The following is a 25,614-nucleotide window of genomic DNA, read 5'->3' on the forward strand; positions in this document are numbered from 1 at the left end:
GTGGCTGAGCTCACCAATTCATGCCTGGACAAATATATTGGACCATCCAGTTAGCTCCTTTGGGGATTTGAGTTCATAACTTTTTTAAGCCCAGGAATTTTAGAATTGACCCTTGTAAGCAAATTTTTAGAGCTTTGTAAGACCTCTTTAGTAACAATGATCTCAAACCAATTATGAGCTCCAAGCTCTCTTCCAGGGAACTATTGGGAGCAATGGCCTCAGTGCATGCCCCTGGAATGGAAGGGATTTATGATTGATCTTGTAAATAGGAAAGCTGTCACGTTAGAATTGTATCGTTTGCCTATTAGCCATATATATTTTGTCACGTTTATGATGATGTACCGATTAGTAACAAATCATTAGTTTGATGTTTAACAATAGTGCCTTCTAGTAAATTATTTTACAAACAAAATGTTGTTTTGGCTAGATTAATTTAGCAGAATGTAGAAATCCGTGCTGAGAAAATCTGTTTCTGTTCATTGTGTAGGTTTTAGTTTTATTCTATTTCTTGCCCATGTATTTTTACATGGAAATAAGTACTGAAAAAAGCAACACCATTAGAAACAATGTAGCTTCAAGAGTTGTTTAAGAAACTTACAATTAAAATTAGGTGCTAAGAGAAAGGAAATTTTTACTTTCATAAGCTAAAATGTATACGGCAAGTAACCTAAGTAAGAAAGTTCTTGAAATGAAAAGAGGCTAGACTCAGGTATCTTGTCCACATAAATCTTTAATGAGGTACAATTATGTAACAGTTGAGGTAACAACTTGCATAGGTGTTTAGTAAATGAACAGTTTTAAGCCCTAGCCATTTTATACTCAAAACTGTATTTTTGGCACAAATGATTTGTCTGTTCAGTGATAAATTCTCATTGCACTTCAGTATCAGCTGTCTTAGATGATTTAAAGAAAAATTTACCAAGAGGTCCTTTTCAAGTTTATAGATGATCACTACTGGCAAACACTATTAACATTGTACAGGATATTTTCTTTTGCTGAGATTTCAATCTGTGAACAAACCAACTTAAAAAGGAATAAATAAATGATCATCCCATGGTTAACACTGAACTAAGACCTTACAGAGCTGATCTACAGACGTTAGTGGGACTCTACCCTTTCTGAATAAGACTTGGCAGCAGTACAACTATAAAGAGATCTGGCAGGATTATTAGGGAAGAGCAGAATGTCTCATACTATATTCTTGATAAAATGCAAGTTTAAATCATGTCTTAAAATGTTGAGGCCTACTGTTTGGATATCCTAAGAGGTTCACCCCTCCTAGTGTTGACATAATCCTAGCAAGAGTAAGTAATTCATATTTTAGTTGTTTAGAAAAATGAGATGCTAGATATATTGCCCAGTGCCAATTTTGTACAATGTCTCTTTGCCCTATGCAATTTTCTCTTAAAGACTTATTTTTATTCCTTTGAACTAAAAATCTCAGATCTTCTTAAAGAGATACAATCTTATCAAATGCATAAAGTGAATTCATACCCGATTTAAAAACTGTGTACATATGACATAATATACTGTTTGCTAAATTAAAGTTTTTGGTACGACTTTTCTATTAGAAAACCTATTTGCTTATTGTAAGTCCCAGCCATCATTTTTTGTGTCCATAGTACCAAAGTTCACTTAAATATACTATTTATAAAGCTGCCATTTTCATTTGGATATAGTTTGACTATGCCAAATAAAGAACAATTATTAAAACTTAATGCATTAAAAAAATTAAGTTCCATTAACCAAAGTAATGTCTATTCTGGGCTCTAAAATATAAGCTTCAGGAATACTGAGTGTGATTGATAAGTATTTCACATTTAGGTGATTCCTTGATATTTCACTTTGAATGTAGTGGTTTAACTCCCTTCAAGGGGCAAAGGTAGCTTCATTATACAAAATGGTCTGAAATGCTTTTTTTTTTTATAAGACCGTGTTAGTGAATTGTCTAATTTTCATGTCTAATAAGGATTTGTATAGAAAATAGCTACAAAAGATAAATAATAAATGTATATAAAATGATGCAATTTGAACTTCTTTCATAGAAGGATGCACAAAATCATGATCTGGGCCAAATAAGACATTAAATAAAAAAAGAGGTAACATCAGTCTGAGGTAAACACTAAACGTTTAAAACTTCCAAGTATTTTGTAAAAAGTTTAGTTACCTGCTGTTGATAGACATGCATTTATACTTTGTCTCTGTTAAAAGTTCTGTTGTAGCTAGATACAAAATATATTAACATAGTGTGCATTGATTCAGAGGTAAAAAAATAAAAACAGTGAAGCTCAAAATTGTAAGTCAGCCCTTTTAAAAATTATATATACAAATCACAAGAAGAAAGCCCCAATGTCTTTGGATCAGCTCAAGATTTCATTAGAAGATGTATCAGCTTCTTCATTGGGATGTTGGGTACCAGGCAGGAGCTCTGGAGGCAAGAGTTTAGAATGTCCATTCTCAGTAACTCGCTGGGTATAAAACAAGATATAAGCTTGGGCCTTGCATACTTCATCCATAGTGCACATGCTTAGTTTGGAATCATTGCAGTGTACCCAGAACCCTAGAAATAAAGCATAGCAATGTATCTTAATGTTTATGAAAGAACATTAGAAATTTCTAGCATATATGTAAGCTTTTTTTAAAGGGAAAAATAATTTTTTTAGCCATTTAATTTTTTTTCTTTTAATGAGAATATTTCTTGGGCGGTATGCTACCCTGGAATTACCTACCTTTATTCTAGAAGTAGTTGTTTTGGGGGGTGGAGGGGTGGAGGGAGGAGGGTGTTTGTTCATTCTTCAACAGTAGATGGAGAAAGGGGAAATAAAAAGCGAAAGCTTAATCCAGTCACTTTTGCCACTTGTAAAGACTACCTTAGAAGGGTCAATGAAGGTGATTAATGGAAGTGAATTTATTTGTTAAAATGTGATCTCAGTGTGTTCCAAACACTTGCGATGCCCCAATTCATTTGATGCCTTGCCTCAGTCTTTAAGAGAAGTAACTAGAATAAACCAATAAGCAAAGGAACTGCTCTTGGAAGTGTGTCTTTAAGGTACCACTCTCTCTCCTGACTTTTATTTAACTTATTTCCCTATCCCTACTGGTACAGGCTGTTAATCAAAACTACTCAGCAAACCGACAGAAAATATTCTTTTTTCTGCATGAACTCCCATTTTTTAAGAACAGCATGGCTGAAGCAGACGTACTAGAAAGAAAGCAAGTGGTCAAGTACCCTGCTAAAGATAATTTAGTGAAGATTTTAGAAATTGCTAAAGCCTGAACTCCAACTTGCATGTCAACCCAATATGAAATTTATTCCCCATCTTCACCTCCTTCCGAATTATAGCAGTAGGCAGTGTAGTGTCCTGAGCCAAATCCTTTCCCATGGTGCATTACTACAGCAGATAAGTCATAGATAAAGCATTCTGGTCTGAGAGATTTCAGGGACTCCCTGCAGCAATAGGGTTCCATATTTAAGATTTCCTCAAAGCCAACATGAACACCAATCTTCTCTCGGTGATTACATCCTGACCATCTGTGAATAAACCAAAGTAAAATTAACAAAATCGAGGGAAAATAACCACACACTAGGTATAGATGGAGTCATGATAATAGAAGGGCCAAGAGAGCACAGAATACAAAGTAACAAATATAATAGGGCAAATATAAAAATAGATATTGATGGATCAGTTAGATCCCCAGTACTTTATGCTAAGGAATGAACATACAGTAATAAGATGAAAAAAAAGATAATAATATACCCCAAATTCAATTCATAATATTGGTTACCTGAGAAGAGAGGAAGGGAACAGGATTAGGAGGCATACCCAGGGAGCCTCAATGGTATTAGAAATGTTTCTTACAGTTCTTCAAAAGATCCTGAGTGCCCCTCCCCAATCTCATTTTTCCTTTTCCCAGAGGTAATCACTATATTAAAAGGTATATATACATTACCTTGCTTTATTTTATACTTTAAAAAACACATTCACTAGTCAATAAAATTTTTAAACATATTTAAGAAAACATGAACATATAAACACAAGATTAAGAAAATGTTGAGAAGTCTGACATTTACAAAGTAGTGAACCACAAAAAGACACCAAAGAGGCTACCCACAGTTCCCTTTTCCCCTCTCCCCATCTCTGGGGTAGGAAACTGTAACAACCCAAAAATATCACTGAAAATATAAAAAGTTTACATTCTATCAGTTTTCTTAACTATAATGATGAGTTCAAGACTATACAACTGATTAACAGTGAAGCATGGATTATTTATTTTGAAATTAAATTTATTCTTCATATAACTTATAACTCAAAAGTAAGAGATACATAACTGATATTAGATTCTTTCCCCCATTATTTGCTCTGTATTGATATGTGAAATATATTACTTTCAAATTTAGTATTTGGCTAGATGTTTTTTCTCCATTTTTAATGAATTTTTTTTTTTACATGTATGTAGCTACTTGCTAATTCATTCCAATGTTTGATAATCTGCTTTTCTATCTGAATTGTCTGTACAGAAAATCATTAAATTTATTTTATATTTGGCCTACTTTTTTAGTTTCCTGAAATCTAGTTTACTGAAGTATAATACTGGTATTTGCTTTTATAATATTGCCAGTAAGTTATAGAACTTTTCTTAGGTTTTGTTGTTTACTAACAGCACACTGGTATGATTACCAAAGGTAATTAATTACAACAGTTTTTAGCTATGTACTTGTTTATTTTTCATAAGGTCAGTGGTAAACTATGTATAAGACTAAGTTTTTCTCTACAAAGCCACTTTAAAATTACTTCTACAACCTGCTTAAAGACTCCTATCCCACCAAAAGAAAAAAATGCTTAAAAAATTGAGATTTATCTTTTAAATGTGTCTTATATACTGGCAAAGAGAAAGAAGGAAGATAAATATAGTAGGAAAGAAAAGCATAACTATTAACAAAGCCTTTGAATCAGAAATAAGTATGGTAAGAAGAGTCAAAATGTTCTGGGCAGAAGACGGAAGGAAACAGAGTCAAATAAGTTTGATTTGATTAAAAGAGAGCTATAAATGCTAGATTAAAGTAGCACTTATGGTGGGTGATAGCCAGAATATGTTTTTGAAGAGGCAATTCTTCAATTCTTTATAGCAGCAAATTAGGTTCCAACGTTAGTTACAAAAATTTAAGTTCTTTTAATTCTATCTTTTCAGAATCTTATCTTTCCTCTTTCCTTGGCCCATTACTGGTGCCCTGAAATACAACATAAACCACTTTACTGATGTTCCTGTTTTCATGCCACTTCATTTCATACACTACGACAGGGCTTAACTGACTTGTCACACTAAAGTTTTTGTTGTGTACCATTCCCTGTTCCTTCCTCGAGCTAAAGTGCTCCTCCTATATCACCCTATTCATTCACTTCATAAATATTTAGGGGCATCTACTTTGTTCTTTGGGCCTTAGAATATAGGGATGAAAAAGACAGGATCTATCATTAGTGAACTTCCGTTACACTGGCAGGGAGAGAGGAGCAATTAAGCTATCAAATTGCAGATAATAGTTTTTTCCATTAAGAAAAAACAGGATAATGTGTTAGTGGGGGTTGATTGGTGTTATCTGTAAATAGGATGGTAAGGAAGTCCCTTCATAGCATGACATGAACTGACACAAATGATGTGGAGCGCCACATCAATAGAGGTTTGGGAAAGTTTTAGACATCAGCTAACTCCTTCCCAATTCTCCCAAAACCTTTCTTTGTATACAGTTTGTGGTATTTACTATTTCTACTTCACTGTCATTTCTGTGCATGCCTGACAATAATTTTAAGAAAAGGATCCTATTTTATATAAAACATCTTGCATTTAAAAGCACTCAAATAATGCATACTTCAGTAAATAAATGACTGCAGTTAATAATCACAAAAATTCATGATTATCCTATATCACCTATATTAAATTTTAATGAGGTATAATTTAAAGATATAATTTAATGAGGTAAATTATACCTCATTAAAATTTATTTTTTAAAAAGGGTTAAGAATGTATAAAAATGGTTCAATTTGGATGGTGAGATTATAGATTTTTATCTCCTTGCTTATATTTACTTTCCAAAATGAATATATGTTGTATATGCAATAAAAAGACAACTAAAAAAAAAAGGGTTATATAGGCTATAGCTGAAATGAAAAAAATTTACATCTAAAATATGCTGAATATTATACATCATGATAATCACAAATAAATGCCAATTGTCTACTAACCAAGTATATAGTATTAAAATGTAATCCACCACATGTATTTAAATTTTGAGGCACTATAAATGCAAGGAGTAATTAAGTTAGAAATGTATAGCTGACAGACAATTACTAACCTGAATCGTTTGAGGTGTAGTCTGAGAACCTGAGGTAGGTGGCATATCATAAGTTGTTTCTGGGCCTCTGTGAGTACAACTGGTTTTGAGGAAAACCTTCTACGCTTTGCTGTAATGTCAAATACAAAATGAGATTCAAATTTAACTTAATACAAGGAAAGGCTGAATAAACTTTCTTTTTATGAATTTTAAACATGAATTAAACATTTATTGTGTTATGGGCATTGTACTATGCTAGAGATAAAGACATGGGCCTTGTCTTCAAGAAACATATGTTCTAGCAGACGTCAACAGATATGTAAACAAAGATATGATTTAATAATAATTCTGCAAATAAAGTAAGAAAACAAAGAGTGCTATAATATTAAAAAGTAGATGTGGCTATGACTATTAATATGAAAAAGTTATTTTAAACTCTCCCTAAATATACTTGATTCTCCTCCTCCAAGCCTCTTAATTAAAAAAAAATTGTGATTAGTTCATTTACTGAGGCTAACTGGGACCCCAGGAGATATGGATTCTTAATGCCTAGAACACCATGCATCATATTTCCTAGGGATTCCTCTTGGTCCTGACCTAAGAGAGGTGGTCTTTGCCAAGCTCTGCATCTGTGAACTCCTTCATTCAAATGTCTTGCTTTACCTCTTCTAGCACCAGATGTTAGAGAAGTGGAACTTAGAATTCTTCTTTTCCCCTCTCCTTCTCTGGAAGTCCATCAAAGGATTGTATCCTACAGCTTTTGGCTAGGTTACTGACTACTGAATTTACTCTTGACATCTAGGGAGCTGCTCCCTCAACTGCTCTAGCCACAGTAACAGCTGCTTCTCATTTATGACATAGAATCAAACCACCACGAGGCAATCCTTGAAGCTATCTCCACAAGCCAGCAGAAGCCTTTCCTACAGGTCTTTGCTCCTGAGATCCAGGTATCCAGCTGTTGCTAAATGTCCTGCACCTACCTTTGGGTTGCCTCCTAAAACATATGGTCCAGAAATAGCGAGACTAGAGATGTCAATTCCTTCATTTATAATTTGAAATATTTGCCTTTTTGTATTAAAGCCACTTCTTTTAGAATTTGTATTTGGTAGTCCCAGTGAACACATACAAACTTGTTAAAAACCATATTCTGCACTCGTATCTTTCTACTACCAAATTTGGTAGTGAAAACATCTAGGACCATTCAAATATTTGTCCAAGAAAAAATACTTCATCATATCAAATTTGACATATTTATTTTTTCTAATACCTAATATCTTAAGTTACATAATAGAGTTCATATTAGATTACACTAAAAAAAAGTATAAGTCATTCTAGAAAACCATCAATTGAAGCGACATTTCTTCAGTGATGGAATATCTAATATTTCTTTTATATTACCTTAAAAGTTTAGTATCTAAAACACTTAGAATCATTTTTTGAGACATGGAAATTAAGAATACCTGTAAATATATAGTATAATACTATAAACACTAAAATACTATATGCCTGTGGATACAGAAACGAGATGAAGACAATACATCTGGTGTGTTTTTTTGTTTGTTTGTTTGTTTTTTTCTGCATGGGTAGGCACCGGGAATCAAACCCAGGTCTCTGGCACAGCAGGCCAGAAATCTGCCACTGAGCCACCATCACACCCGCCCTCCTGGTGTGGTTTTATATACTATTTCCCAGGAGGAAGCGACTTCTCATTAATTGAGGTGAACTCCCCAGGGCCAAGTTCCTGTGCTCACTTCCATTAGAGTGGATCTCAGTTATGAAATCTCAATTGTTAGTTTTCTGTGTTAGGTGACTAATACAGAAGATTTATTTACTTAAAAATCACAGTAAATGATTTTTAAATAAATCCTCATGTTTTTATGAAACCAATTCCCACAGCAGCAGTTCAGCTATATGTATATACGCGCATACATGTAAACAATCTATATGTCAATGTCTTGATATGTAGCAAAAAAATCTCAAAACAATATATATAATTTTAGTGCAAAAATATGGTGCACTCAGCACTATAGGATATGCGTTCCTTTTACATTTTCCCTTTGCTACTTTATTCTGTCTCCCATAGGAAACTTAAGGTTCTTAATATTAGGAATCTTTTCCCTTCACAATGACTATAGAATCAAAAAGATTTAGATGTCATTGATAAGGCAAAATAGTCCATAAATATCAATTATATAAAGTAGTAGTATCTAACATGATATCTTTTGATGAACTAAAAAGAAAAGTTTATTTTCTTAACTGCTACTTAAGGACTTTTTCCAGGTTCTTATTTGTCTCTCACTTTGCTAACCCTAGAAAAACACAGAAAATACTGTTTCTACTCACAGTTACACTGGTCACATACGTAGATTTTTCCTTCTAAAGCTTCAGTTTCTGTGAATTTGGCCAACATTTCAGTAACCAGACAAGGCTGGGAAGGAATCTCTTTTCCACTACTTTGGTATCTTTCTGGAAATTCCAGTGACAGGTCCCAGAAAGGTTCTATGGTATTTGATTTATTGTCACATGCAAGACATGTAACCTGAAAATAAAAGTATGAGTGTCTCAGGTTACAATCCTTCCACTACAACATTTACTCCTTTTGCTAGAAGTCACTGCCATTAAATAAGTTTTATTTCTAAAATACAACATTAGAATTCTGAATAATCTGTTTTATGTTATTGTCAGGGAATTTTTATGATTATTAGACCTCTTCCTTTCAAAAGACTCATTAACCCATTATGAATTATGAGCTTATACTACTAGAAATTCAAAAAGCTCCAAAGGCATTATTTAAATCTAGAATTTAAATAAAAATCCAAACTATACACACACACATTTAATTTAATGTGTTTTAGTTACTAGGCTTGAGGTATCGTGCCCTTTTTCCTTCATCTTTCACTGATTTTTTTCCCTCTCCCCAAGTCCTTTAACCTCTTAATCCAATCTACCTTCTTAACCATAATACAAGTAAAATACTCTTCATGTATTTTTTTGGTGGGGAGGGGTTGGGGGGGGAGGTGGTGCATGGTCCGGAAATCGTGAACCCGGGTCTCCTGCATGGAAGGTGAGCATTCTACCATTGAACCATCCATGCACCCTTATTCATGAATTTTCATTATACAGATTTTGAAGTCCTACCAACTGATAATTCTATCACATTAATGATGATATACTCATACTTAAAGCAAACATCACTATGTGAAAATCTTGTTTTCAAGAAATATAGAAACCAGAGAGACACATAAAGCACTCTATACAGTTAATAATCCATATGTGCAACATGATATGAAATATGAGAAAGAAGCTCTTATATACAAGCTAAATTCCTAGCACAAGAAGCAAAATAAAAGAACCCAGTTATAATATAGATTTAATGCACACAAAGAAAAAAGCACTACTGGTATTTGATCTGGGCACTCAGTGGGGCTAAGGCCTGATCTTTTTTGAGAATAATTTTCCTTAAAGCCCTTCCATCAATCAACTGTCTGAATCTCCTGAGACAACCAGTTTCCTAGGGTTTATTATACATTTAAAGGGAAGCAAAGCAAAAGGATAGCCTAATTTTATTGATTTCAAAATTCATCCATAAAGGAAAAAACAGGTATATACCCACTCTCACTTCTCTCATTTCTCGGTGGAAAATATAAAACTTTCTGGAAAGAAATCTGTCACCAAAGAAGTTCTAATTCTAGGAGGGCTCTATCTTAAGGAAATTATTAGAAAAAACATATTAATTGGTCATGACACAATTAATAATCATGGAAAAATTGGAATTAGTCTACAAGTTAACAACAGGGGAAAGGTTAAATAAATTATGCTATATACATATAATGGAAAATGAAGTGTTCTGAATAGTCATAAAATATTTTTAATGACTACAGAAAGTCCTTACAACATTAAATGAAAAAAGCAAGTAAGTGCAACTGACCACAATTAGTGGCAGTGGAGGTGGGGAATATGTGTAAGTTTAGAAGAAAAAATGACTGGAGACAAAATAAGCCAGAAACAAAAAAACAACAATGGTATGGTCACCTTTAGAAAATGCTTATAAGAAAACAGGGGCCTAGATTGTAAGCTTTTAGAGCAGACACATTAAGTCCGGAGTGGTGATTATTACTTCGAGATTCTGAGGGGCTATTTTATATATATAACCTGATATTTAGAGATAAGAACGGAGCCGAACAGGGTGGGGTTAAAGTAATTCAGAACATAGGAGTAAGGAAGACAGTGTCTATACTTTAGAACCACACATACTCTTTGAGACCAGTGGAAAAAAGGTTTACTTGATCTGGAACTGAAATTTTCTGAAATGCATAATCTAATTCAACCTAGCTGTATAGCTCATTTGAACAACTGAAACACAGAGAGCACAGAATAAGAAAGAGGTCCTTTAAACCTGTATAGATTATTGTATGCCTGGAAACATCCTAGAGTATATTAAGCAGATAATCAAAAAGTATGGGCACACTGAGTGATCCAGGCACACTGAGCCACCCATGCACCCTGAACCTCAACAAGATTAAATGCTAATTTCTCATGGGAAACTTGGAGAGATGACAGCAGTGGGATGACATATTTAAAATGCTGAGAGCAAAAAAATGCAAACCTAAAATTCTATACCTGGCAAATTGTTTTTCAAAAATGAGGGAGAGATTAAGACATTCCTATAAACAAGAGTTGATAGGAGTTTGTCACTACTAGACCAGCCCAACAAAAAATACATGATTTTAAAGTGATATTTAAGAACTCAAATTTTTGGCTCATATACATGTCTAGATTCTACATCCACGTTAACTTTTGTGATGTTATACTTCTAAGAAATATTTTCAATGTCTAAATATTTCAAAAAGCCATATATGTGGAATATATGATCCTATTAATGGAGAAAAAAAAAAGTATGGGCAATGTTCCCTGAGGGAGGGGAGGAAGACTATGGAACTATTAAATCTTACCATCAGGGAATCCCCTGATACTGTGTCAAACTTTAGGGACATGCAAATCAACAGGCGATGCCCTCAATCATGAGGCTTACTCTTATGAAGCTTATGTAGGTAGCATAGAAGCTTAAGACTACCTATAGGCATGTCTAAGAGTTACTTCTGGAGGACCTCTGTTTTTCCTCAGATGTGGCCTCACTCTCTCTAAGCCCAACTCTACAAGTGAAATCATTGCCCTCCCTCCGATGTGGGACATGACATCCAGGGGTGAAAGTATCCCTGGCGATGTGGGAGAGGACTCCCAGGGATGAATCCAGACCTGGCATCGTGGGGTCAACAATTACATCCTGACCAAATGGGGGAAAAGAAGTGTAATTAATAAAGTATCAGTGGCAGAGAGTTCAAATAGAGTCAAGAGGCTACTCTGGAGGTTGCTCTTAGGCAAGCTTCCGGAAGATCTTGCTCCCTATCATAACATGCCAACCCCCAACTAGGACCATTCTAGCCAATCTTAAAGAACACCTAGAGCAATTTATAAGATCCCACAAGGGTTCCAGCACTAGAGTAAGTTGCCAGAAACCTACAACCTCCAGATCGGTCCCTGTTCCAGATAAGTCCTGAAACCTAGCCCAGCCTCTCCAGAACATCAGATAGTCCCATCTCCCTACCCCACATTAGTGACAGAGCCTTCCAATATCAAAAATTTAGAACTGTCATAGCCCAAACAACCCCAATGAGAGGTATGGAAAGATCAAAGTTGATGGTGGAATCATACCTAAAAAAGAAGACTTAACAACTGAATATGAATGCTGAATCATAAAATCATTAAACTCTTTTAGTCTCCAGTATTTTAGAACAGCTAGAAGTAAAAACCTAAAATTATGAAATTGTAACCCATGTCAAACTCTGAAATATGTTCTACAGCTAATTGTGGTGCTGTGCTTGTAAATTTATAGTTTTTTGTATATATGCTATTGTTCACAAAAAAAGAAGGGAAAAAAAGTTGATTGTGACGATAAAAAGTATTTAAGCCCTCTAGCTTCCTGCATTCTGGAGCAGCTAATAGGAAAACTATGAGAGGATCATATGGTTGTCCATGACAAACTCTGGGATCTATCCTGTAACTACTTTTTGAAGAGTCCTTTGAAAACTATGGCTTTTTTATTTCTTTGCTTTCTATATATGTTATACTATACAATAAAAAAAGTTTTTAAAAAATGACTGGAAAGAAATATACTAAAATACTAATAGTTTTTCTATGAGATGGGAGTTATAAGATGGGGGATGATTTTTCTTTCCTTTGATTTAGATTTTCCATATAATATAGATTTTCTACAAATATATCTTTTTTTATTTATAATAGTATATTTTTAAACTTTTGCATAGAAAAGATTGAAATGACACAAAGAAAGATGGTGGAAAAATAAAACAGCATGTAATATAAAAAATACAACACTTATTTGCTAATTAGCACAATGCAGAACCTTTACATTTTCTGGAACAGACACTGAAATAAACATCATAGATATTTTGTTAAGAATTACATTAGGAATACTTAAGCAACGTTGTAAAAAAGTATGCTATAAAGACAAAAGGTGGTATTAGTACAATGAAAGTTAAACAGAGGAGCAGAGGGACGTGTGAAAGGGCAAGGAAATGATCTAAAAGCCTAAATGACCCAGTTTTTTGTTTTGTTTTTCTTAAGCTCTATGCTATGGAAAAAAGAGAGCCTTATGTCTAATAATAGCTTAACAGTCCACTCATTTTAAAGAACCATTCATCATATATAAAATTCTGAGTTTTGGGTTCACCTTTTCCCAACAAAGAAAACCTTTCCAGCAGTAACCGAAATAAAGGAAAATCATTTAGGATTCTAGATGAAATCACATTTGTTTCCCCTAAAATTTCCCTAACTACTCACTAAAGTTTTCAGACTTTGAAGTCATATGGTATCTTTCATGATCATTCCTTGGTCCCTGAAATTACTCAAGTGCGTACATAACCATTCCCAGTACAGCAGTATCTTCAAAACAGGTTCCCTCTGGGATTAAATCCTCCTCTTCTCAATCCTTCTTTATAGAATGCATGTAATATTATTAACCTATAAATTCTAGCTGTTTCCAGATCTCCCAGCCCTTCCTCCCTCCCCCTCTGCACCCCCGAAAAACGCTTTGATATCCTGGACATTAAGCCATTTTCAATGATTCACAAAGGAAACAAATGTAAATGAATGAGCTGATATCTTTACACATTTATAAAAGTAATTCATTCTGACCTAAAAACATAGTAGTTCTAATATACTAGATATACAGAGGATATGTACCTAGGCTTTACTTTTTTAATTTCCTGAGAATAAAATATTTTTAAAAAATCCATACCTGACTAAGAAGTTGTCCGTGAAAAATATTATTCACAACATTTAGAACCTGTTTGATAAGTTTCCTCTGAGAAGTAGGGATAAGAGCTGGTAACCTTGTACCAGTTGTCTCTAGTTCATGTTGTATTTTATCCAGAAGTTCACAAAGAAATTCCTGAGCATCTTGTTGGGCATAACCACGAAAAGCAGGGATTAATCTCCACACTGAGTGTAGCATAGCAAATGGTGAGACCAAGGCCCACTTTCCAGACCACATGACTTGGAACAAAGTATGCAATTCATGACAAAGAGAAATGTATTGTGAACTTGGCTCCCTTGGCTGAATAAGTTCCATCTTTCTACTCTTTGATGCTCCACCACTTAGTCCTGATGATAAACTTAGATATCTGGAGTGAACAGAACCTATGTCTTTTTCTTGGTATTCATTCATTTGAATTATTACTGCATCTGTGATTGGTGGATGCTTATAAGATCTTGTCTTATCACCAGCAGTCACAGCCAGCCATTGGTGCAGATCAAGCTTTAAAAAACACTGTCGAAAAATAAGTAAATGACTCAATACTTGAAGAACAGAATTCATATAGCAAGTATTTCCCAAATTTCTCAATCCTGTTACACCGGGAGTTACTATTGACCTTCGTTTAATTGAAGAGTGACTGACTTTTTTAAATCTTACATCTTCTGAGGTAGATACTACTTTATCTTTTTCTGGTGATTCTGGAGTTTGTGGTGGCACTTGAACAGGAACTATTTCTGTTATGGAATGAGCTAGACCTTGCAAACGTAAGCTCTTTCTTAGAGGCATACTTCCCAATTCTGCTTTAACTTGATGCTCTAATTCTTGCCGTCTTTTCTTCACTTCTCTTTTGGCTATTTTTTCCTGAAACTGTTCTTCTTGCCTTTTTCTTCCAATGGGTGACTGCGCAAACCAAGTTCGAAATATTCTACCCATAAGTATTCTTCTCCTGTGCCAAAGAGCAGTATACATTTGATCCTCATTTTGAAGCAGAGATTGGGTACCATCAAGTAAGAAATAAGAATCATCACTTGTATCCATAGACCGTAAAATCCTTCCACTACGAGTGGTACAGTGATAATTTTGACTTTTGATTGCACTTAATGTACTTCGTAGTAATTTCAGGTCCCCAGTTGCATTATCATTAAGAACATAATCATCACAAAGGTAACAAAAAACATACATCTCATTCACCTCCAATGCAACAGGATGACTGCTATCTTGAAAGTGCCTGAGTGCATGCTCTTCAATATACCTTCCACAGGCAACATGGGAACAGCTAAGGCAAGCCCAAATTGATTCAGTGGTATTGCAGTCCACACAATGCCATTTCTGAGGGTTGAGGATGGAATGGTCTTGAGCAAGCTGCAACTGCCCAACGTGTTTGCATTTATCCATTGTTAGCATTTATTTGGCCTAGCTGAGAAACACATAATCCAAACAAGTCTCTGTTGACAACACTTGAAGCATCTGGAAACTAAGCAGAATGTTATATTTTAATAAAGTGAAATCAAGAAGTAGCCAGTATTTTTCTATTTTATAATAAATTGATAAATCTGTTCCCACTTTCTAATTTCTGGATTGCTTGTCCTGACACCATGGACAATCCTCCCTTTTCCCTTGCTCTAGACACTTCCTAGTATCTTATCCGCCTTGCTCTGAAAGAATATACACTTCACTTTCTCCATCTAGTGGTGAGGACTGAGTAGTGACAGACCACTTTTCACATTACAGAATCCTTTTCTTTATTCTATCCTTTCTTTAGCCAAAAAAATCTGAGCGCAATTTCCAGAACTATATATCTTTTCTTAAAAATTAGGACTCTGAAAACCCAAATATATCTTTCTCGTATTTACAAAGATTATAAGAGTCCTCTGGATAGTTAATAAAGCATAATTAGAGTTAAAAGCAAGAGTTTTGAGGCAGAAAGATGTAGGTTGAATTCTACCTCTGTCGCATAGTTAGTTGGATGATTTTGAGCAAATGTTTTAACTTCTCTAAACTTCATCTGTAAAATAGGGAAAATCATACTAAGTTCATAGAGTTGTTAGAAGTTGTTTGGAATCATTTCAATAACTACTTGTTACAATGTACTTTAAAATGTATTGCTTTTGCCAATGTTATATTTAACGATAAAACGTGTTTTGAAAAATGTTAGCGTAGTTTAAAATGATGATTTTAAATGGTACCTGTAGAATGACACAGCCAGGGCCCTACAAAAACTGCAAAGATACTTATTTTTGGATGCTTCTCATCCTTTGAAAAATCCCCCTCTCAATCACCCATTTCTTATCTTTCAGATAGCAGGCATCCTGAACAGACTCAAGACTGACCAGTTCCAATCCTCACACATGTGCACACATTTAAATGTACTGCACATTTTAAATTTACTTCTCTTACATTAAAATTTCCTAAAGGTTCAAAATCTGGTCAAATAGAGAGTTTTATTAGAGTTCCTGGGATTCAGCAATAGCTGCTAAGGCCAAAATTGAGACATCAGTGATTGATAAACTCCATTATCCTATCATTCCAGATACTCAGGCCAAGAATCTTGGAGTCATCCTGAATCTTCTCTCTCTTCTCCCCACACCAATCCTTCAGGAAAAATTGTTGGCTGTACCTCTGAAATATATCTAGAATCTGAATATTTATTACCTCTACTGTCACCATCCTGGTCCAAGCCATCATCAATTTTCACCCAGACTGCCGCAACCAGTCTCCTGAATGGTCTTCCCACTTTTATCCTTACCAACACCAAAAGTTTACTCTCAGCTTAGTGGCAGCAGCCTGCCTTTAGACTCAGACAACCAGGGCCCAGATCTGACACTTGAGGTGGCCCTTGCTCTGGCCCTTCTCCATTAATACAGACTACACAAGGCCAGGGGGACGTGGTCACCTGGAACCTGCACACACACACTCCCCCAGCCCTCCTTCTAGGCCTACTCTCTCGTACCTAAGACCTGGAGAATTCTCTGCCCAAACATCCTCAAGCCTATGAGCAGGGTCTATGGGCAGTGAAAAGCCAACAATGAAGATTCCGTAAAGGAAAATGGCATGATAAGATTTGTAGGTTAAAGAAGGATCTAAATGGCAAACAGATCTGGAAGAGATTAGTGATTAAAGAAGACTCTACAGGCCCAGACAGAGATTATAAGGAAATGAAACCTGTAGAAGTGTTGAAACCAAGAAAGGAGCCAAGACAAAATTAGTGTTTACTAAATACTGATTGAAAAAACGATTCAGATAGGCAGTAAGGGAAGAATCTAGGGCTCTCCTACCTACTTTTATTCAAAATGGATCCAAAAAACATCAGAGATAATTTAGTTAAACATGTTTGTGGCAAATCACAGATAACAGTTATTAATTCAGCTTCCCTGCAGAGATTAATGAAGGGGAAAATAATATTTATTTACACTCAAGTAAAATTTTTTCATTCTAAAGTTTTAGAGCGGTGGTATAAGTTGGCATCTTGCATAACATTCAGAAAAGGCTCAATAGAAAAAAAAGCATGGAAAGAATATACATATGTTTATTCTGGGATTATCTCTGGGTAATGGAACTAAAAATTAGTCTTTTATCAATCCACATTCCCAAATTATAAAAAAAAAATGTTACTTATATGAATTCTAAGTTGAAATAGCCCAGAAAGATAGTGCTATATATGTGCTGAATTATGCACTAGCCTCTTTCTACTTCCATATCTACTCTGCAAATACATTCCTTTGGTTATAAGGAATGTGTCTAATCCATTGCAGTTATTACTAAATATATCTATTTTGATGATAGTAGGGTATGACATCTATAATTGAACCGCATGACTCCATTCTAGGTAAGATTGTGAAAAGGGCGAATGTTGATCAGATGCCATCTCTCTGAGAGGCATTATAATAGAAGAGAGGTATTACAGTAAAATGATTAGAGAGATACACTCTGGAACCCAAATGCCTGAAATTTAATCCTAGCTGTATTTGTTATGTGACCGTAGCCAAGTTATTTATGCTCCTCGTACCTCAGTTTTCTTATGTGTGAAGTGGTAACATTACCACACTCATAGGGTTTTTGCAAATGCATACACTCGAATAATTTTGTAAATGTATATACTTGAATATATTAGAATAATTCCTGACACTTAATGAGGCCCTCAGTACATCTTAGTCGCCATTATTATCATCATCATTATTATAAATGCTACTTTTCTTCTGACTTATCAGTTTCCCCAGACATTTATCCAGGGGTCCATTCTTCCCAGCCAAATGTGTATAAGACCCACTAAGGTGCTAACTGATAATTAAGATGTTAGCTGAGAACTAAGGTCTGACCTCTCCCAGGGGTATTTGCATTTTAAAAGGGGATCTCTCAAAGATAAAATCTTTTTAAAATCCAAAGAAGTGAAACCAGAATAGTGGAGTGGCAGATCATGAGATTAATATTTTAGGGCAGGGGGCCCACTTACCCTATCTACTTATGAAAGAAACCAGTCCTGGCAATGGTGGGCAGAGAATAAAGAGAGCTCAAACACACGGGGTAGGGGGTAGACCACTGATGGGAGGGCAGGAAAGAAAGCAGGAGAGAGCCAGGCTCTGCCTGCTAACCAGCAGAGATCTTCAGTTTTACTTTACTGCCTGGAGGGCAGGAAACTAAAGCTCTGAGATGGTTCTTAGAGGAAAAGAAGGTGGGACTATCTGGGGAATATTTTCTTGAAACTTCCTATTTTCCTCTTCTAGGCTCAGAGCACTTTGCATTTGGTAATCCACTACTCTGCAGCTATTGTATGAATTCTGTGTGGCTCCATAAGATTGGATATATGATTGTAGGCAGTTTATTCATTTTAAAGAGATGTGACATAACAAAATCATTTTTATACCCCCATGCAGAGTCTGATCAAATGTTACCCATACCTATATAACACCGTACAAATAACTAAAATGTTTTGCATTAAATATGCAAAGATGAAAATTAGCTGTACTATTTTTGCATAGATTTCTTAAATGCGGCACAGTTGAAATTCAAATTTAACCAAGTTATCATTATTTTAAAGACAGACTTACAAATAAGCTAAAAGCTTCTATTGGTCATTTTTTAGTGCTTAAAGACAATACAAATTTTTAATTTCATCAAAGAAAATCATTCAAGCTATTCAAATTTTTCATGTCATAACAAAACATTTTCATTTTTAAAATTCCCTTTAGCAAATCTTATAACGTTTAAGACTTACTGAAAACTAATTATTCTACTTAAAATTAATATAACATTAAAATAATTATAAAATCAAAAGCTAAATGACTAGAAGAGCAATAAAAAAGATCTTATAAGATATTTTTAATCAAAGGTTTATACTACAGCCCAGTGTCAAATAAGATGGCAGGTAAAATATAGTTAACTTATTACAATTCAACAGCAAAAACTGCTTATATTTACCACCTAATGAAGACCCTGAAATTAATCTTCATATACTTGTTATAGCTTTTTTTTGCAACCTATAATCCTGGTTTTAAGTATGTAGAAATACCTTTCTGATCTCTTTTAATGGCTCCTTTTCTTTAAACTGTATTCAACCTTCTTCTTACAGTGAACTCACCCTACCAGCAGAGGTCAAATATCAGGTCTAGACAAATGACTACCAAGGTTTTGTTGTTAGCCCTAACCTTTCTGAACCAGTCTCAGTACACCTCCTACTTGGTTTACCTATACATCTTGCCTTCATAAAATTAGTTTTTTTCTCCAGTATTCTTTTATTAAAGATACTATTATCACCATTCTAGTACCTAGGCTAAAAATTCTGAAAGGTTTTTTGACTCCTTACTTCTATCTTATTCACTCCCCCATTCAGTTTGTCACTAAAGTTTTTAGGGTTATCATGCCCTAAGTCTATTTCTTTCCATTTCCAGAGCTATCATTCTCATTATGGACTTTATTATATCATTCCTGAAGCAGAGCAGTTGCTTCCAAATTTGTTTTCCATCATCAGACTCTCTTCTCACGCTTATCCTGACAAATTAATCTCCAAGTTTTGCTTTGAGCTTTCAACTCTTTTACTTAAAATCCTCCAATGGTTCCCCATGGTCCCATGAACTGTGAGACTCAGAGTCAGAAATTTTATATTGTAACCCCATAAATATGCACACACACACCCTGGAGCAAAGTTCAATCCTTAAAATAATGTATTCTGATTGGTATTTCCAATTCTATTTCATTTTTTAATGATGAACCTGATTTCATCAATCTGATTTCATAACAATTTGAAAGATACTGCAGTAAAGGTATTATACTTTCCTTAGCCTTGCTTTCAAAAGTTTTCCGATTCCAACTTTGCCTCATCTTATTACCCCTTTACCTGTCATGTGTACCTCCCAATAAAAAAGAATCACTCAACTTCAACATTCTCTCACCTCTGCCTTTCAAAACCTTACCCATCCTCCAGGGTCCAAATCCTTCACAAAGTCTTCCCATTAAAAACTCTTCTCTTCTAACTTCTAAAGGTCTTGGGTTGTGCCATTGTTATGTTACTTACCAAATATGAAGCTTCGTGTTTATCTGTGCACATGCCTTACCCAACCACCTAACAGGTGGTCAGGGATAGACTATATTTCAAAGATCTTTTATTGCCTGAAGAGTAAATTCAAAAGTATCTATCTACGGGCTTTATGAAGCTCTTATAGGTTTAGAGCCCTATTGTTTCAGCCAAATTCTCAGGGCAATCAAGCGCTATTGTGCATCTAACCACTTTTTTCTGATATTTAAATCAGTGACTGAGATGCTTCATGGATCTAGTGACCAAAACTGCCTTCTGCCTCCAACGATTGGTCATTTTTCTCCATGATCGTCAAGGCACAGTTTCCTGATATTTTTTGGTGTTATCAATCTACCTTATAACTTAACCAGAGCCTACTATGTGCCATGTCCCATGCTATATGCTTTCAGATACCTAAAAGAGATTTTATACAAAAGTAAACTGAGAGATATTTCCCCAACCCTAATTAGGTTTTCTTAAATTTTGTGATAATATGTAATCAACATTTTTTTTTTTTTTTTTGGCATGAGCAGGCTCCAGAAATCAAACCCAGGTCTCTGGCATGGCAGGCAAGAATTCTGCCACTGAGCCACTGCTACACCACCCTGTAATCAACTTTCAATAAATACTTGTTCTCCAAGCGAATATTACATAGTTACAAGAATCAGTGAAAAATAAGAAGGGGATCTAATATTTCATCAAAAATTAACATTTCATTGTAAATCTCGGTTTTCTTCAACTTAATCATCTTTGCAACTGATCATCCCCTTTCTAATACAGTTTGTTAAGAAGATGCGTACAAGGAAAGCATGGTATGGTATAATATCGTTTAAGCTTTGGAAGTTCCCACAGGAGGTCAAACAGGGCAATAATATGAAAATGTAATCTATATCTTCTAATCACTGCAACAAGTAGCACAATTTTCAGATTTTCCATTTTAAAAAGCATGCTTTTATGAAAGTCAGGAAGTTATGAAAAATAATCACTAATTTCAGTTGGCAGTGGACTCATCCCACATAAACAGTGACTTCTCATTTTCTCATTTTCACTGGTATGGTTTACTGTAATTCTTTGTATCACAATGTGAAATACAGTTGCATAAATGGACACAAATTTGAGAATATGTGCTATACTTCCTTCTGTCATTGTAACATTTTTTTATTCACTAATAACATTCTTTAAGCAGTTAAAAAAAAAAAACTGCCCTCCCTCCCCCTCACACCCTCCTCTTCTCCTACTGGGAGACACAGGGGAAAAGGGGAGCAAGCCGGAGGGAGGAGTAGAAGGGCAGCAGGCTGAGGCAAGTCCAGGAAATGGCTTATATAGATTCCTAAAAAGAATCAGTCATTATTATTTTAAAATCTAAATAGGCACTAAAATAACATTATCATGTTCTATTAAGAAGCATCTCCTTTTCACAGCTCATACTTAAGTCAAATCATCATAAAACATTTACATTTAATGCAATTCTTAATGTCTTATAACAATAGGCACTTTTACAGTTGTTAAAGGATTGCTTAAAAGCCTTGAAAGACCACAAAACAAATCTACACTCTTAACATAGCACACAAGAGCCTTCAAAACACGACATAATATATACCTTTCTACTCTCGTGTACGATCATGCACTTTCCCCATACCTTTTGTAAAAATATATATTTATATATATAAATACACAAATGAACACATTTTGAGTATGTTTAATTCTAATGACTTTCATAACTGGAATACGAACCATTATTTCATAGGAAATGGGCTTACACATTTTATACACATACTTAAATTATACTTTGATTAAAGAAAAAACATTAGTACCACTGGACATAAAACAGAATATTTAAATAAAATTTCTCAGAGTAACTATCTCATTTAAGAAAATCCTCCTCCCTGAGACCTCCAAGAGGGATGGGTGATAAAGAGTAGGCATATGTTGAATATTTATTTTAACAAAGATAATTTCTGAAGCAAACTTATTTTTCTTTCAACAGTACAAAACAACCTAAATGATTCTTCAAAGATATTAAAAGTAGGAAGATTTGTTATTTCCCGTAATAAAGGGTAAGAGGAAATGGCGATTTCAGTTGATGATGTTAGGACTTACTAACTCCCAACCCCCATTTTAACCACCACAATCATTACAGCCATTTGGATAAGAATGAAAATACTTTTAGCCATCCTTTATGTAATTAGGGTAAACCCTACCCACTCTTTAGAAGCAGTTTTTCAATTTTCCATTCACTCCGTGGAACCACCATAGTAACCTGTCCTCTTAAGAGATGTTTGGAAAACGTTAAGGGTCAAGCATACTGTCTGGTACACAGAAAGGGGTTCAATATTTTTGAATGAACAAATTATTGAATGAATTAACACAATGGGTCCTCAAATTCTCCCTGCTCCCTCTTATGTATGCTATTATGCCTATTATGTGCTTTGGCACCTCTCCTTGTCAATCATGATGTGTTTCCTTTCCTTTATCCCTGGAGAAAGGCCCTGGTTATCCATTCTTCCTCTAGAGATCTAAAATCTATAATTATCCTGATCTCGCTTGAAACTCCTCATTAAACAATAAAGGATACCATTTTCCTCCTGGGTCTTCCTTTAACATGCCTCTTCTGAAGCACAGGGATTGAATCTGGTTGACTAGTTACAAGATAAAGCTCCAGGAAAGCAAGTTCTGCCTCCAGGTTATTTGAATTCGTCACTCATGCGTACTAACAAGTAATTTATTTATGGGCAATTTTGTTCCAAAATATTTATGGTTAGTGTCAAACCACCATACTTCTACATCAGTGCTCTGCAGCCAACTTCCTAACGATGGGGGAAACATTCAGAAAAATACTGCACATTTGACTACAGATTTAATAAACTAAATCACAAACATCCTGCATGTGTATGGAATGCCTAGACTATCCACTCTCATTCTAGTACATCCATGATTTGGTCTAAGCACATCTTTGGACCATAAATAATCTTTTTCCTATGACAGGTAAAAATCCATTCAACATTCTTTATAATAAAGTTTTTATGACATCTGAAAGTGCTGTGAATATCAATTATATTTTGAAAAAATAATTTTAATCTTTGCCAGACAACTTGTATTTATAAACTCCTATATTTTAGTTACTTGTAAACTTATTTTATAAACTCCTATATTTAGGCTTGGCTAATGGCAAAACAGTTGCATTACTGAATCCAAAGAATGATTTGGGCACACGATTTATTTCCTATCTCAACTGGACTACTGAGCATACACCCCAACCTCTCTAATCTCCCTTGACCAGACAACACCACCGAATCTGGCAACCACTCCTGTTTTGAGTAACACTGCAGAAAGGAGAGAAACTTGAAAACACTTTTTTTCTGTTCCTGTGAATCCAAAATTTCTTTGTACCTCTACTATTCAAAAAACCAATTCAAAAACCTTTATAGGGTTTTTCACCATCTTAAGCACTTAGCCAGGTGCTAGTGCTAGGGATACACAAAACACAATCAGGCTCTGCCCTCAAAAAACTCAGTAACAACAGAAAATTCTTTTATGTACCCACAAGATGTTGTAATACTCAGTAAGATTCAAGTACATATAAGAGAAATTTCATAGAGAAATTTTGTAAAAAACAAAACAAAAGAACAATTTGTGGAAAAGAAAAGAGACAGGTAGAGACATTTATTATGAATGTATTACAAATATTCAACCCAAATCTTCAAAAGATTTCCCCATGTTAAGTACTCCAAAAGATGTATTATAATACTGTACTTTGATTCAACTAGTTACAATTTTTTTGATTAAGCTAAAACAAAATCTTGAAAAATACTTGGAGGAAAACAACCCTTGCATAATCAAAACAGCTGAAACACTTCAATTTTCTAAAATGTATCCACTAAACTGTTATCTTTCTTTAATATCACAGTATCTCTAAATTTCAACTTGGATATTCTACAACAATAAAAACCGGACTGAAAAATCTAACATCCACTGTATTAACGGCTAATACACAAAAAGCTGGAGAAAATGGAGTGGGAAGAAAGAAGCTGAACATGCCAAAATGTTTAAAATTTCTTTTAAATCCACTGAGATGCTAAATCAAGGGTACAAAGATCAGGATTTCAAGAATCCAAACTTTTCATTTCCTTCGAGATTAACGAATATTGACTCTCATTGAGAATATGAAATATTCTATAAATACGTGCTTAATTCAGGTTTAGCTTTCTGAATTAGATCAGTGAATAGCCAGTTCTTTTCACTTGTTTACACCAAATGATGGTTTTGAAGACAACTCAAAATGGAATTCCAAGTCCAAAATGCAACCACCCCTACTTTCACCCCACGGGCAGCTACTTAACAGATAATAACCAGTAATTCAAGTGCAAGGCCTGGAAGTCGTGTTTCCATGCTAACTGCAAAAACCCGTTACTCGCAAGATTCCGCAATTAAGGTTTAAAAGGACCGGGGGTGGTTGAGAAAGAAGAGAATCTCCCAAGAGTAGCTAAACTGCTTTCTACGACAAAAATTAAAATCAACATAAACAGTTACCAGAATTTACAGCAGTTCACACTTGCAGTTGAAACTATGTTTCACTTTCTTTTTTGTGAGGGAGGGAGGTGGGCTACCAGACTCTCTTTTTTTAACCTCTCATGCCGACGTTTCCAGCGCCAAAAACTGAGTTTAGCCTATTAGCATTCCTTCCCCGAAGGCGAGCGGGAATGATTTTAGAGACCTGGGATTCAAAAATTCTAAGTGTCCTCGAGTGGCAGCAGGTGCTGGCCGCGCCGGGGCCGATCACTGGAAGGCAGGCTAGACCCGGGGAGGCACCTTTCTCCTAACGGAGGACCATGACCGCCCTGCCGAAGGCTCCCGGGGGCTGCGAGCATCCCTGCGGGCGAGCCAAGCCGGGGAAGCTGCGGTTTGATCGCGACAGCGCCCAGAACAAGGAGCCCGGGTCAGGGATTCTCAACGCTCGAGGCTAGAGGTCCGGGCCCAGCGCCCCCCGCACCCCCTCCGCTGGATTCCGCCCCTTTCCCCCGCAATTCGTCCCCCTCCAGCCCATCAGGGAGGGATGGCTTCGCCGTGGCGCGACCACGGGGGTCGCAGCATCCCCGGGCATTCGTGAGGTGATTACGGGACACCGGCCGGGGCACCACACGACCCACCGAAACTTCCCAGAGGCGCCAATTCTAAACGCGTCGGACCCGCCGCCGCCGCCTCCGCGCGCCCCTTGCTTGCTCCTCTGGGTCCGTCCGCAGCCCCTCTCCGTTCCTCTGGACCCCCCTGCGCGGCGGGAAAACGCCGCCAGGTGCCTCCCCGCCCCGGGGGCTCCCGTCGGACGTCCGCTCCCTCAGGGAGCCTCGCTCCGCCAACCGCCGCAGCCGCGCGCGCCCCTCACACACACTCACCATCCCGAGCCGGCGCGGCCATCTTGGCGCTCACCCCGGCCCACCCCCCCCTCGC

At 35.8% G+C, this 25,614-nt stretch overlaps 1 protein-coding gene across 6 annotated transcripts in view; it reads right to left on the reverse strand.

Annotated features, from left to right (window-relative positions):
• Positions 1-2,294: 2,294 nt before the first annotated feature.
• The window catches only part of USP44 (ubiquitin specific peptidase 44), an 85,076-nt gene continuing 61,756 nt past the window's right edge, over positions 2,295-25,614 (reverse strand). For 2 of the 6 annotated variants that reach the window (XM_077111667.1, XM_077111668.1), the window contains 5 exons: positions 13,644-15,135; positions 8,672-8,867; positions 6,350-6,458; positions 3,327-3,532; positions 2,295-2,560 (listed from right to left, as the gene is read on the reverse strand). In XM_077111667.1, coding sequence (XP_076967782.1) covers positions 2,361-2,560; positions 3,327-3,532; positions 6,350-6,458; positions 8,672-8,867; positions 13,644-15,065 — 2,133 coding nt within the window. In that variant the 5' untranslated portion in view covers positions 15,066-15,135 and the 3' untranslated portion in view covers positions 2,295-2,360. Of the gene's footprint in view, positions 2,561-3,326; positions 3,533-6,349; positions 6,459-8,671; positions 8,868-13,643; positions 15,136-25,316; positions 25,504-25,559; positions 25,605-25,614 lie in introns of those variants that run through there. The other 4 variants (XM_077111672.1, XM_077111673.1, XM_077111671.1 and 1 more) reach the window with 4 other exon arrangements.

Source organism: Tamandua tetradactyla, chromosome 7 (genome assembly GCF_023851605.1).
Source record: "Tamandua tetradactyla isolate mTamTet1 chromosome 7, mTamTet1.pri, whole genome shotgun sequence".
Lineage (NCBI taxonomy): Eukaryota > Metazoa > Chordata > Mammalia > Pilosa > Myrmecophagidae > Tamandua > Tamandua tetradactyla.